The sequence below is a fragment of the Lonchura striata genome, chromosome 4A (genome assembly GCF_050655825.1).
Source record: "Lonchura striata isolate lonStrDom1 chromosome 4A, ASM5065582v1, whole genome shotgun sequence".
NCBI lineage: Eukaryota > Metazoa > Chordata > Aves > Passeriformes > Estrildidae > Lonchura > Lonchura striata.
In genome coordinates, this window is record NC_140742.1 from 15885209 (window position 1) to 15898167 (window position 12959).

General features: G+C 52.9%; 2 protein-coding genes across 3 annotated transcripts in view; both read right to left on the reverse strand.

Annotated features, from left to right (window-relative positions):
- Positions 1–1365: 1365 nt before the first annotated feature.
- Positions 1366–4316, reverse strand: GLOD5 (glyoxalase domain containing 5). Of its 2 annotated transcripts, XM_085570828.1 has the most exons (4): positions 4181–4316; positions 2919–3076; positions 2636–2791; positions 1366–2449 (listed from the first exon to the last, which is right to left on the reverse strand). In XM_085570828.1, exons 2-4 carry the CDS (start codon positions 3057–3059, stop codon positions 2297–2299), a joined length of 450 nt encoding a protein of 149 aa, XP_085426954.1. In that variant the 5' UTR covers positions 3060–3076; positions 4181–4316; the 3' UTR covers positions 1366–2296. The 2 variants fall into 2 exon arrangements, with proteins under 2 accessions (XP_085426954.1, XP_031360672.2); XM_031504812.3 differs by lacking the exon at positions 4181–4316 and having other exon boundaries at positions 2919–3083.
- Positions 4317–4676: 360 nt separating this feature from the next.
- LOC110477959 (exocyst complex component 1) overlaps positions 4677–12959 on the reverse strand; it is a 34185-nt gene continuing 25902 nt past the window's right edge. Inside the window, 8 exon segments of the mRNA XM_085571030.1 lie at positions 4677–5494; positions 5803–5997; positions 7971–8170; positions 8887–9070; positions 9480–9720; positions 9819–9889; positions 10371–10484; positions 11283–11392. Coding sequence (XP_085427156.1) covers positions 5339–5494; positions 5803–5997; positions 7971–8170; positions 8887–9070; positions 9480–9720; positions 9819–9889; positions 10371–10484; positions 11283–11392 — 1271 coding nt within the window. The 3' untranslated portion in view covers positions 4677–5338.

Sequence of the window (12959 nt, forward strand, 5' to 3'; positions counted from 1 at the left end):
CTGCAATGCTGCCTGTGGCCAGTGGTTCCTCCAGGGAAAAACCTTGAGCCCCACTCTCTCTTTCTCCCAGAGACAACTACAACCATCAGCCAGCAAAGCCTCCAGTGCTCCAACACCATCACTCCAAGAGAAGTTCCTCCATCATCCACACATTCCAAATACTTGCCAAATTTCCATGACAAGTTTTGAGTTTCCCATGGTTTGGGTCAGGTGTGAGATCCCCAAAAGTGTCACTCCATGTTTCACCCTGCGGTGAACAGGAAAGCCACGGAGCCAGGCAGGTCCTCCAGGCCAGCCAGCACTTAAAGGGATTGATGTGTGGGACAGAACCAAGATGGGCTCCAGTGGAAGGAACAAAACCCTCTCCCATGGGCATTGACCCTCTCCCATGGGTGCTGACCCTGTCCCATGGGCTTTGACGCTCTCCCATGGGTGCTGATCCTCTCCCATGGGCATTGACCCTCTCCCATGGGTACCGACCCTCTCCCATGGGATTTGACCCTCTCCCATGGGTACCGACCCTCTCCCATGGGTACCGACCCTCTCCCATGGGATTTGACTCTCTCCCATGGGTACCGACCTTCTCCCATGTGTACCGACCCTCTCCCATGGGATTTGACCCTCTCCCATGTGTACCGACCCTCTCCCATGGGATTTGACCCTCTCCCATGGGTACCGACCCTCTCCCATGGGTACCGACCCTCTCCCATGGGATTTGACTCTTTCCCATGGGTACCGACCTTCTCCCATGGGTACCGACCCTCTCTCATGGCTTTGACCCTCTCCCATGGGTACCGACCCTCTCCCATGGGATTTGACCCTCTCCCATGGATACCAACCGTCTCCCATGAGTACTGACCTTCTCCCATGGGTACCGACCTTCTCCCATGGGTACTGACCCTCTCTCATGGCTTTGACTCTCTCCCATGGGATTTGACCCTCTCCCATGGGATTCGACCCTCCCCTGTGGGAACCAACTCTGATCCATGGGGATTAACCCTCCCCCATGGGCTTTGACCCTCTCCCGGGAGCAGGACCCTCAGAGGGATCCCACCGCAGCCGGACACGGCCGGGGGACATCAGCACCCTGGAGAGCAGCCACCGGCTGCTCCGCGGGCGCCGGGAACGAGGAGACTCCAAGGGACATCTTGGGATGCCATCCCAGATCTCCATTCGAGGACATGCCCGTGGCTTTCTCCCATGGAATTCCTGTCTATAGTTCCCACAAACGACTCAATGGAAACCGGCTCATCCCCGCTGAGCATCCAAAGCACTGAATTGTCTTGTAACCTTGCCTTTTTTCGCACCATGAAGAATTTTGGATTTCCCACAAAATTCCAGCAAAGAAAAAATGAGCACGATTCATAGGTTGTTTCAATTTTATGGAGGATTTGCACTGTAGAGGTCAGAAGAGTCCTCCCTCCTTTCCAGCGCTGTTCCCGTGAGGATATCGATGCTACCTCAGTGTGGCCAGCCTCGGAACTGCTCTGCTTGAGAATCCCCAGGTCCTTCATAGTTTTATACTTTTTAGATTACTTTGAAATGGCTTTTTAAATAACTAAGGGAAGAAGAAAACTCAGGACAGTCCCACAAATAACCAGGGGCCATCAGAGTCAGACTCCTCTGCGTCAGACCGTCCTCAATCCCTGTGTAAATCCAGGTGAACTCCTGGACTTCGGACACTCTGCCCTTCATGTAGGCTCCTCATCCCTGCTTTTTCCATTCCTGAGTGACAGAAATCCCACAATCATTGATACAGAGCTGAGGATGAAACTTGGATCTTCAGTTTCAGGAGTGTTTGAGTGTCACACCAAGGCCAAATTCCCAAACCCCAGGAGAGGAATGTGTTTGGACAGCCACAGCTGGATTTAAACCTCAGGCTTGGTGGGAGAGCCACCAGCACCAGGCAGCTTGAGACAAGAAGCAGGAGGATGAGAGGGAGAGAGACAGAAATGTCCAACTGTGGAATAGTGACTCTGGAGAGGAGTGACAGGTGGACAGTGTAGCAAAAGGAATAGCAGGAATTAGGGAAAATGTCCCAGCAATTGCAGTGCAGCAGCAGCAGGCCAAATCTTCCCAAAAGACCATGAAATCTCCATGATGGAGATGCATAAAAGCAGGATTCACACCCAGAGCAGAGCAGGCTTCTTTGGGAAAACTCCCAACATCCTTGCAGCCCTACTTTGTGGCTATGATTTGAGGCTTGTCCCAGGTTTATACAATTAAAGCTTGAACCTTTAAATGGGCCAGCCAAACGTGGCCTCTGCAGCCCAACTCCTGCTGGGATGGGCTGTGGTCAGGGCTCCCCTTCAGTGCCTGCAGCCACATCTGTGCAGTACCTGGAAACCTCAACCAGGTTCTCGTTGGGGTCTCGGAAGTAGACGGAGGTTATTGGACCCACAGCACCAGTTCTGGCCACTGGACCTTCTTCAATGGCCACCCCACAGGCCTGGAGGACACAGGAGAGCAGGGGTTTGATGCTCACATCATCACTGTGCCCTCCTCCCCCAGCCTTGACAGCGTGAACTGCTGGATGAGGCAACCCTGACATTCCCCAGGAAAGTGTCAATTAGAGGCTCTGGATTTGTGTCTCCTGGGGTGACACTGCCCTGGGGACACTCTGGGCCTGCCTCACCTGCAGATGCTCCAGCAGCTGCTCCAGGGGCACCTCTGTGATCAGGCAAAAATCCGCAGAGCCAGGAACGGGACGCCAAGCCTTGGGCTCAAGCTCCTGCCCAGCCTCGTGCAGGTTGAACTTCTGCTGGCCAAAACGCAAAGCTTTGCGATTCCCCTGCTCCCAGAGGAAAAGGCCAGAGTAAGGGAAGCTTCCTGGGCTGGACATCTTCAGCACCCACCCCCCCGGACATCCTGGACACCCTGAGGGCTGGTGGGGTCCTGCTAACTCAGGTCAGGGCTACCTTGAAAGTCACCACCTCCATGCCCACGACTTTGGAATAAAAGGCCACAGTGTCCTCAATGCTCTTCACAGTCAGCACAAGGTGGTCCAGGCGCTGGATGAAACACGAGGGTGGGCTTGTGCCCTCTTCCTTCCAAGCCATGCTCTCAGGGCTGGGAACTGGCATGGAAAAACAGAGAATATGGAAGTTAGGAGCATCCAGCTATGCAGGGAAATGGAAAACGGTCCAGGGAGCTGAGGGCTGAGTGGGGATCGCCCAGGTTTTCCTCTGTCCTGCAGGTGGCAGAAGTACAGAAGCAATAAATCCTCCTCCCTGCACGAGCCTCGGACTCTGCTCTGCACCTGGTGGTACTCGAGCCTGTCAGAGCCCTTGGGTGGGCCAGGTGTGGGGGACCAGCTGGGTGACATCGCTGAGGGCTGGTGTCACCAAAATGCCAAGCTCCCAACACACAAAACCCGTGTGCACCAAGGAAGGGACCATGTGTGTGATCCTTCCTCCAGCCCCCTCTGGGTCCTCCCAGGTGTGGGCACTCACCCAGGCGGAGCCAAGCCAGAGAGTGGAGACAAACTGGGGTCTGGTACAGCAGCAGGAAACATCTGGGGACGTTTCTTGTCATTTGTCTTTAAGCTGCCAGATGTCACCACCAGGCAGAGGGTGAGGCCAGGGCCTCAGGGTGATGGGGAACCAGGGTGTGGGGACTCACCGGGCTGGGGTCACAGAGGTTCCTGGAGGCTTAGGTTGGGCTCACATCCTCTGGCACTGCCCTTGGTTTTTGGGGACATGGGTTAGGGTGCTGGCAGGCCAGGAGTGATGGTGGGACTCAATGATCTCAGAGGGCTTTTCCAGCCTAAATGATTCCATGATTCTGCATGGGAAGTGGTTGGTGAGGAGAGATCCCACAGCCCCACTGGCACAGGAGCAGGGTCAGTGTAAAGCCAGGTGCAGTTTCACTGGGATATCTGCTCACTGCAGCCAGAGGAGCCCATTTGGAGCAAGATCCCATCATCCCAGTCCGTGGCACTGGGCATGGCTGTGCCCAGTGACTGCACCAGTGATGGGGAGCCATCACCCTGCCCCTCCATGCTCGTGTTTGGTGTTCAACAACCTCGGAGCCACCTGACCCAACCCTTCTGCAAATCCCTTCACCCCAGGCGCTCCCAAATTGCAAATCCCACCTACAGCCCCCAACTCCTGCCCTCTCCTCTCAGGTGAGCCCCTGAGCCAAAACCAGGAAGGAAACGGGGCTGCAAAATCCCTGTTACCTGCAGAGGGACGAGGAGCCGGGAAGGCAGCGCTGGATGATTTCCTATGACCATCCTCTTCCTGCTGGGAGCAGCCACGTCACGGGACAAAGGGAGGGAATGATGAGATTGGAAACGGGAGCTCTAAACATTGCTCCCTGCAGAGGTAGACCTTGACCCAAAGGCCAGCTGCTTGAAAAATCCCAGAAAAATACTCTGGATTTTTCCCTTTACAAGGGAAAGCTGGGTTTATGTGTTGGCTTAAAGTCCCCAGTGAAGAAGCCAAGATGTCCCTGGAGAAGAGGGGCTGTCCAAGCAGCCACAGCAGCCTCTCACATCCCTGGAAATGCACAGGGAATCTTGCCTCCAAGGTTATTTTCTAACATGCAAAACAAAATAATCTTTGTCCTGTGAAGCAAGTATCAAAGAGTTCAAACTCTTCAGTTGTTTAGGAAGAAGGTTGTGATGGACAACATGTGAGCCCCATGATCATCCCAAGAAACAGAGACAACAATTAAAGAATGACAATATATTGGTGAGTTGCTGTAGGAAGATTCCTAAAAATGGGTTACAAGCAGGAAATTCCCTGCAGGATTGGTTTGGATCTCTAGGACTGCACATTTCTCCACTTCAGTTAAGGTGTGAGTAAATCTGAGCTAAAAGCAATAAATACATTAATATTTACAGCTCTGGACTTCCATCTGCTGGATGACTTTCAGCGGAGAGCCGTGGAGCAGAAGCACCTGTTGGGACACCTGGATGTGGGAACACCTCACACTCAGAGTGTCTCCATGTGGTTTAACCCTCTGGTTTAGCACAGGCTCACTGAAATTCGAGCACAGAAAAGGAGAAAGTCCCTGGAGAGAAGACATTTTTCCATTGTGAATGTTCTGCAGAGGAGCTGCGGCACCAGCGCTCACTTAGGGAGAAATATGAGGCTTGAAGTGTCATTTCCTGGTGGCAAAATGATTTCCTGGAGCAGGGAAGTTGTGGTTTGGGTCTGACAATTCCACTTCCCCAAGAGAGATTTAGTCCAGGACCAACAAGTCAGAGGGACTTTGGGATTAAGTTCAGGGTAAGAACCCAAATATCCAACTTGGGAATGGTTTTGTGTTCAGCTCCTTGGGAACGTGGCTGCAGACAAGGATTCCTGCTCTGGACATCCAGAGAGGGATTTCCCTACATGTTGGATGTGGTGATGGAGTTGAAGTAACTCAGCAAGTCCTCCATGGTGAAGTCCAGGGCAATCCCTGCTCCTGCATAGCAGCGTTGGATGAGATCCTCAAACTCTCGGTACTGCCGGATGAATCCCTGCTCCATGGCCTGCCACACCACCTGGAAAAGCAGAACCCCTGCTCCATGGCCTGCCACACCACCTGGAAAAGCAGAACCCCTGCTCCATGGCCTGCCACACCACCTGGAAAAGCAGAACCCCTGCTCCATGGGCTGCCACACCACCTGGAAAAGCAGAACCCCTGCTCCATGGCCTGCCACACCACCTGGAAAAGCAGAACCCCTGCTCCATGGCCTGCCACACCACCTGGAAAAGCAACTTTCAGCTCCTTCCTCTGCCCCTGCAGCCACACAGGCAGTGCAGTCCTGAATCCCAGCCATCCCAGTCACACCCATCCCACTCCAGTTACCGGCAGAAGATTTTCCTCTGGGGACAGATGTTTGTGGATTGTCCTGTAGAGGGTCTCCAGGGCTCTTTTGACTTCCTTGCCAGGATATTTTTCGACGACTTTCCGGAGTTCCTGCTTGCTGTAGGCCAGCTGGAAGCTGACCTCCTCTTCCTTCACCCCCTGAGCCAGGCGGGCTTTGACCCCCTCAAAGAAATTCTGGGAAGGGAAGGAGACATTCCCTGGGGAGCCATCCCGAGCTGGATTCCTGCACCAGGGCTGACACCTGAGTGCTGTCCTCAGTTCCCATGTCTAATTCAGTTGAAATGAAGAATTTAAGAATGTTTAATAAAATGTTGGATATTTTTATCCTCCAGGAAAGCAGAACTTAGGGAATTTCATGGTTCTCTCCCCTCCCTGCTCAACAAGCAGCATCCCTAAGGGTTGCAGACCTATGGAGCAATGGGACTGCTGGAAAATCCCTCCAGATCCTTGGCGCTCCCTCCAGTTTTCTCGTCACAGAGAGTCTGGAGCCAGAGGTGGGGAAGGGGGATCCCAAAACCTGTAGAGGTGTAAAGCAAAACCTGAATTTTCTCAATTCTCCTGCCATCTCTGCCAAAGCTGGACAGGGCATCCCCCATCTGCTGTAAAACAAGGGAATAATCCCTTCCTTCATCTTCCTGTCTCTTCATATAGCCCAAGAATCTGTTTCAGTATTCCAGCTGCAACTTGGCTGTGGAGAAATACCCTAAATCCCAAGGATTTTGAGTTCCTAAATGCATTAACTGTTTCCAAGAACCAGGAATCGGCTTCTGCATTTCTTGAACCTCTTTGCACCTCCACTTGGTGAAAAGAACCTGGGAGAGCTGGAGAAGGCCACGCCAGGATTTCCAGGTGCTCTCATATCCCACTCATTTTGTCATGAGCAATAAAATGATCCTTTCCCCTGGAAAAGGAAGGATTTGAAGCCATAGCAGAGCACGAGGCACGGAGCTGGTTTTCCAGCCAAGCCAACAAATGTTTGACAGCAACAACTGGAAACTAATTGGAAGTAACAGGTCCCATAAATAATTCCAGCTGAGCTCCATCTGCGAGACATTTTAGGGAGAGGGAGGGAGCGGAAGAGCTGCAGTCTCGGGAAGGAGGGAATGTCTGTTTGAGTTAGCAGAGCCAGATGCTCTTAGCTCAGTTAACAAAGCAGCCACTTGGGAAGCGTTGGATGGATCAGCCCAGGCAGCTGTGAAAAAAGAGCTGGGGTCTGCCAGATGCCGGCACGCAACCGGAGTGGGAACGGGAACAAACTGGGAACAGACTGGGAACAGACTGGGACCAAGCTCCCCACCAATGCTTTGGAATTCTGTCCCCAATATCTTGGTCCACCATTTGGAAATGGGCACGAGGACAAGGCAGCAGGAAAATGAACAAACCCACACATGGTTTGGATTGTCAGAAGAGGGAGTGGGAAAGGTTTCCTTGGGGGAAAAGCAGGCTGATCGCATTGTCTGGATGTAAGGAACTGTCTCCAGTGAGAACAAGCTGGGATGATCGATCAAACCTGCCCAGGGATGTGATAGAGTCCCACCACTGGAGCTTTCAGGATGTGACTGGCCAGGGAGCTACAGAATCTCATCCAAGCAGCCTTCCCAGTGAAATCTGGAATGGGTCATCCCTTGGGATCGTTTCCAGCCTGGGATTCTGTAATGCTGCTGAGGTGGGACTGCACAGCCAAGCCCAGCACTGGTCAGGGAAGAGAACACTGTGGGCATTCCACATCTACTGTAAAACAAGGGAATAATCCCTTCCTGCATCCTCCTGTCTCTTCATACAGCCCAAGAATCTGTTTGGGTGCTCCTGCTGCAGTTTGGCTGTGGAGAAATACCCTAAATCCTAAGGATTTAGAGTTCCCAAATGTACAGACTGTTTCCAAGAAACAGGAATGGGCTTCTGCACCATTTACACCTCTTTCCACCTTCCCTTGGTGTCCATGCTCGGACTGGGAGAGCTGGAGAAGGCCACGTCAGGATTTTGGGAATCCCTGAGCAGAATGAAATCCCAATGTTCTCATATTCTGTGACAACAAAGTAACATAATCCCAGACTGGGTTCAGGGCAGGGAGATTTGAACACCAGTTAATCCAGAGTTTTGGGAAGAGCCCTTGCCCTTGGAGACCCAGGCCAGGGTCCTGCACTCACCTTGAGCCTCTCCAGGGGTTGGCCCACGTGCGTGGTGACGTATTTCTCCATGTGCTCCCTGGATCTTTGCTTGGCTTCTCTCTTCTTGCTCTCCAAGCAGGGGATGTTCCTTTGGCACAGGAAGTTGTGGATGTGGTGGAAGTTTTCCATCATCACCATATCTGTGTTCACCTTCAGGTTTGCTGAGGAGAGGCTGTTGACTGGAAAGGAAGGAGGGAATCAGGTGTGGAGAGGAGCCCCTGCAGGCTCTCAGGAGGGCTCATTTGAACCACCTCACTTCACAGGGAGTAAATATAACACAAATCCTGATCCCTGTCCATGATTCCCTGCCTGACCTGCTTCCCTGCAAACATTCCTGGAGCCTGGCAGGCCGTGTCCATGGATTTATCAGTGGGTCTCCCCAGGGTCACCTGCTCTGCACCACCTCAATGGTCAGCACTGGGAATTCTGCAGCCCCTCAGGCCCTCTCCAGGGAGGAAAACAGGATATTTCCACTGACAGGAAGCTGAGGATTCCACTGGGACAACACAGGGATCTACTGGAAGCTCCCCATCCTGCTCTCCCAACCCCTCTCTCCTTACCAACACCCCTTGGTGGTTTTGGGGGAGTTTTTCTGTCTCCCAAGACCTTGTAAGAGGAGTCTGATCCATGAGGAGCCCTGCCTTCCCCGTGGGGCAGGGGATGTTGGAACTGGAGCCAAAGCTGAGCCCTTGTGTGTATCAGCCCTGTCACCCCCGGGCCTGTCCTGCTGTGACAGAGCACCTGGAATTTGCCTGGTGCTCCCAGGACCTTGCTCGGGGAGAGAGATTTGGGTACCCAGGGACAGGCAGCTCACAGTGCCCTGGTGGCCCGGCTGGTCCCTCCTGCAGCCACAGAGGCACATTTCCTGACCAGAACACCCAGCCTTGGCACTCACTGCTGCTGAAGACGCTGCTGGCCAGCCTGAGCTGGGCCTTGTCCAGCTCGCCCCGGCGCTGGGATGTCCGGAGCATCTCCTCGGAGGAGGCCAGGAGCTCCTGGAAGCGGCTGACGCAGGGCAGGACCCCCCCTCTCATCCTGCTGGGTGGCCTGGCCTCCTCAATCTCCTTGCACAAGGTGCCCTGGGAATGACACAGAGAGGTGGCACCCTTAGATCTGACCTCATGTGGTGGATTTCAGGCCAGGAAACAAGGCAAGGAAAAAGGTTGGGAAGGCTTCTGCCATTTACAATGTCTTCTATAATCCAAGGAAAGTGATAGTCCTTGTTTGAGGCTGGCATGGAGCTGTGCCATTGGCAGGGGCTGCCCAGGGAGGTTTGGGGTCCCCGTCCCTGGAGGTGTCCAAGGAACACCAGGGTGTGGCACTCAGAGCTCTGGGCTGGGGACAAGCTGGGGGTCAGGCACAGCTTGGGCTCGGTGATCACGGAGGTCTTCTCCAACCTCCACGGTTCTGAGATTCTGTTTGGAAGGTTCTGGAAGAGGTCAAACATCGCTCGGGTCTGTCGGGCTCCCTCCCACGATGGACACTCACGATGCATTTGTTGAAGTTGCTCTTGGCCAGGAGCAGCACATTCCCCAGGAGGGAGTCGAGGAAGGACAAGGGGGGAGCTGAGGAAGGGCCCCAGGTCCCAAACACGGAATCACTCAAGGTCACCAGGACCTGCAGGCAGCCCAGTGGGTGAAGCGTGCTGCAGACATCCAGAAATGCCCTCAGCTCCGGCTCCAGGCAGCTGAAGATCTCACTCAGCAGGTGGGTTGTGGCTTCTTCTGGCCTTAAGAACCAAACCAAACCATGGGAAAGGTCAGGAATTAACTGGGAGGGGACACTTCAGCCTGTCAGAGCACCCAGGGCATCCCATCACCCACGTACTGGCTCCGGGTCTTGGTGTGAGGAGGGTCCTCTGGAGGTGCCATGGGCTCTCCTCCCTTAGTGGCAGATCCCTGAAAAAAGATTAGAGTGGAAACTATCAAAGGATCTCGGAATGGTTTGGGATGGACCCCAAACCCCCTGCCATGGCAGGGACACCTCCCACTGTCCCGGGCTGCTCCCAGCCCCAGTGTCCAGCCTGGCCTTGGGCACTGCCAGGGATCCAGGGGCAGCCACAGCTGCTCTGGGAATTCTATCCCAGCACCTCCCTCCCTCCCTCACAGGGAGGAATTCCTTCCCAATATCCCAGCAAAATCCACCAAATGATGATTTGTCTGCTCTCCCTCAGCCAGGAAAATGAGCTCTGGATTTATTTCTGCTGCCTCCTGCTGAATGTTTGGAGACCCCTGATTTTCCTGGAGCTGTGAATTAAATTCCATTTAATTCTCCTCTTTAAGCTTCCCCACTGCTGGTTCCTGGAGGATGAGAGCCCAGGAGAGCCCAGGTACCCCATGGATGTGACAGGCCTGGAGAGGACACGGTGCTCACCCTCACCTCCAGCGCCTGCAGCTCCATGGAGTTGCATCCCAGCCAGAAGAATTCCTGCAGGAATTGCTGCTCCGAGGTGCAAAGGGGCTGTATCTCGCTCAGCACCTGCTCCAACACCTGCTGAAAAACCACTTTTGGTCTGGAAACCCTCTGGGATTCACTGGGGACACTGGAGCAGGTCCGTGTCCACCTGAGGGGACGTGGGGCAGCACAGGGAGTGCCTCAGGCTCTGCTCAAGGGAGGGAGCACGGGGTGGGTGGGACATGGAACACCTCAGGAACCGTCAGCTCCTCACCTGTGGGAGTCCAGGGCTTCCCTCTGGCTGCCCTGGCAGGTCTGGGACCCTGGCAGGGGTCAGGAACCCCCCTGGACAGAGCCCCCAGAGACACTGGCTGTGATTTCTGTCCATGGAAAAGAGTTTTCAATCTTACAGGATCAATTACAAGCTCTGAGTGTTTGATATCAGTAATAATTAAGTGTGGCACAGGTGCAAAAGTAAAATTTTAGGATTCTAGATGGGGGGTCCAAAGGGCACAAGACAGAGTAAATTGGGTGTGCCTTGTCCTTTTTCTCCTTCTTCATGCCCTCCATGTCTCACTGTGGTGTTGGCATTTCTCTGTTGGTTCAGGCTGGGGACACACTGTCCAACGTAGGTGACAGATATTGGCACGTTCTTGTAAATCCAGCCCAGGGAGTTTCTGGTATTTAATGTTTGTCACATCCCACTGAGGGCAGAGCCCCACACGCTGCCCTGCAGGACAGAGCTGGGCAGGGCAGCAGAACATGTGAGAGATAAACAGAATAAACAACCTGGAAACCAGCACAGACCAATTATGGCTTCTGCTTTGGCAGCGGGGCTGACAGACAGAGACTTTCTACAATCTGGGAATCATCAATACCACGGATTCTGACACTCACCCTGCCGATGTTCCCCCTGGCCAGCGTGTCCTCCTGGCTTTCCCTGCTCCTGGGGAAGCTCCACCGGGGCTGCCTGGTCCCTGTTGGCTTCTCCCAAGTTTCCTGCAGACCTGCACGAGGTGTGGGATGTCAGAAATCTCGTCCCCCTGGGATTCTCCAGCTCCTGGCGTCCTAGATATTGAAAGTCTTAAATGTCTTTTTTATATCTCAGCCGATGCATTAATTAATCTTTTCCTGTTGCATTCAGATAAATGGGGAATTCAGATGAAGTCCCCATTTTTTCTCTGCCTTCTCATCTGTTTCTCCCTCTTTTTTGTTATTTTTGTTTCATTAAACTGCCTTTTGATTTCACTGATTGAGGTGTTTATCCCTTTGCTGCCTTGTGCTTCGTCCTTAAAGCTGGGTTGTGGAAAATCCCAGGGGATAAGAGAACAGATTGGCACAAAAACCTGCAAAAGTCTCTGGTAAATTGTTTGGTGCTTAATTTTTATTGTAAATTGCCATAAAAAAATATCCAGGGGAAGCGGGAAAGGCTTTTTCTCAAAAAATGCCCTTTTCAAATGAAAATCTTTCACCTGGAAATAAATATATTTCTCCAACATTGACAGTTTTAGCACTGGGGGCTTGGCCTGACTGGAAAAGTTGAAAAAAAACCCTTTGAAATGTGCTTAAAAACCAATTTTCTACTCCCTGAAAGGAATCAGTGTGGAAACATCTAGATTATTTCCTAATTATTTCTAAAAATGGGAACCATTCCCCTATTCCAAAGGTTCTGGGGGAGTCAGGTCACCTCTCCATCCACCATGGTATCTCAAATATCCTTATCTGAGGCACTCCCTGAAGAGTTTTCCCTTTGGGAATGATTTGTGAGCTCTGCGCTGAGCAGGGATGAGGGATGAGCCAGCCCTGCTCACGACCTCAGCCTTGCTAAAACCGGGACTAAATTAAGGAGCTGTTTTCTAGTCTTTTTCTCACCATTACATTATAATTTCACCAGCTGGGAAGTGAAAAAACCAGGAAAAAAGAAATCTTCCAACAGCAAATGGGAAAGAATTTAACAAGCCTATGGAAAACGGAATGGCAAAATAAGAAAGGACTTAATTACTGGCCTCTAATTAATTGTAAACAGCTCAAGGTTGCCTTCTAAAATCTCCCATCACATAAAGCAAGAAATCAGGAGGTGGTGCCATAAATAAAATCCTTTATGAGGGCAGGGAATCAGCCCAAAAAATTTACTGGGATAATCAGGAGAAAGGAAGTTGGCCTGGAGACCTGGACTGGGATATTTCCCAGCAGGGATGAGGGAGGTTTGACAGCAGGGATGAGGGATACTTTGGGCAGGGATGAGGAGTGGTTTTGGGCAGGGATGAGGGAAGTCTTGGGGCAGGGGTTCCATCCATGAGCAGGAGAACCTTGGTTGAGGTTCCTGCAGAAGTTCAGCAAAGCCAAAGCTGCCCTGCGAAACACCCCGGGAGCAGCCAGCTCCGCAGGAGGATGGCAGGGACAGCCCTTGGTGCCAACCTCCTGCAGCGGGACACGTGTGCAGCATCCTGGAGAGCCACACGGGGAATTTCGGCCGGGCCTGGGGCTGGGAAGGGGTCACCTTCCCCTGCTCTGCCCCCAGCGCTGCAGAGATGGCACAGAGAGCTCGCCTGGGACACCACCAGCCCCGGGGAA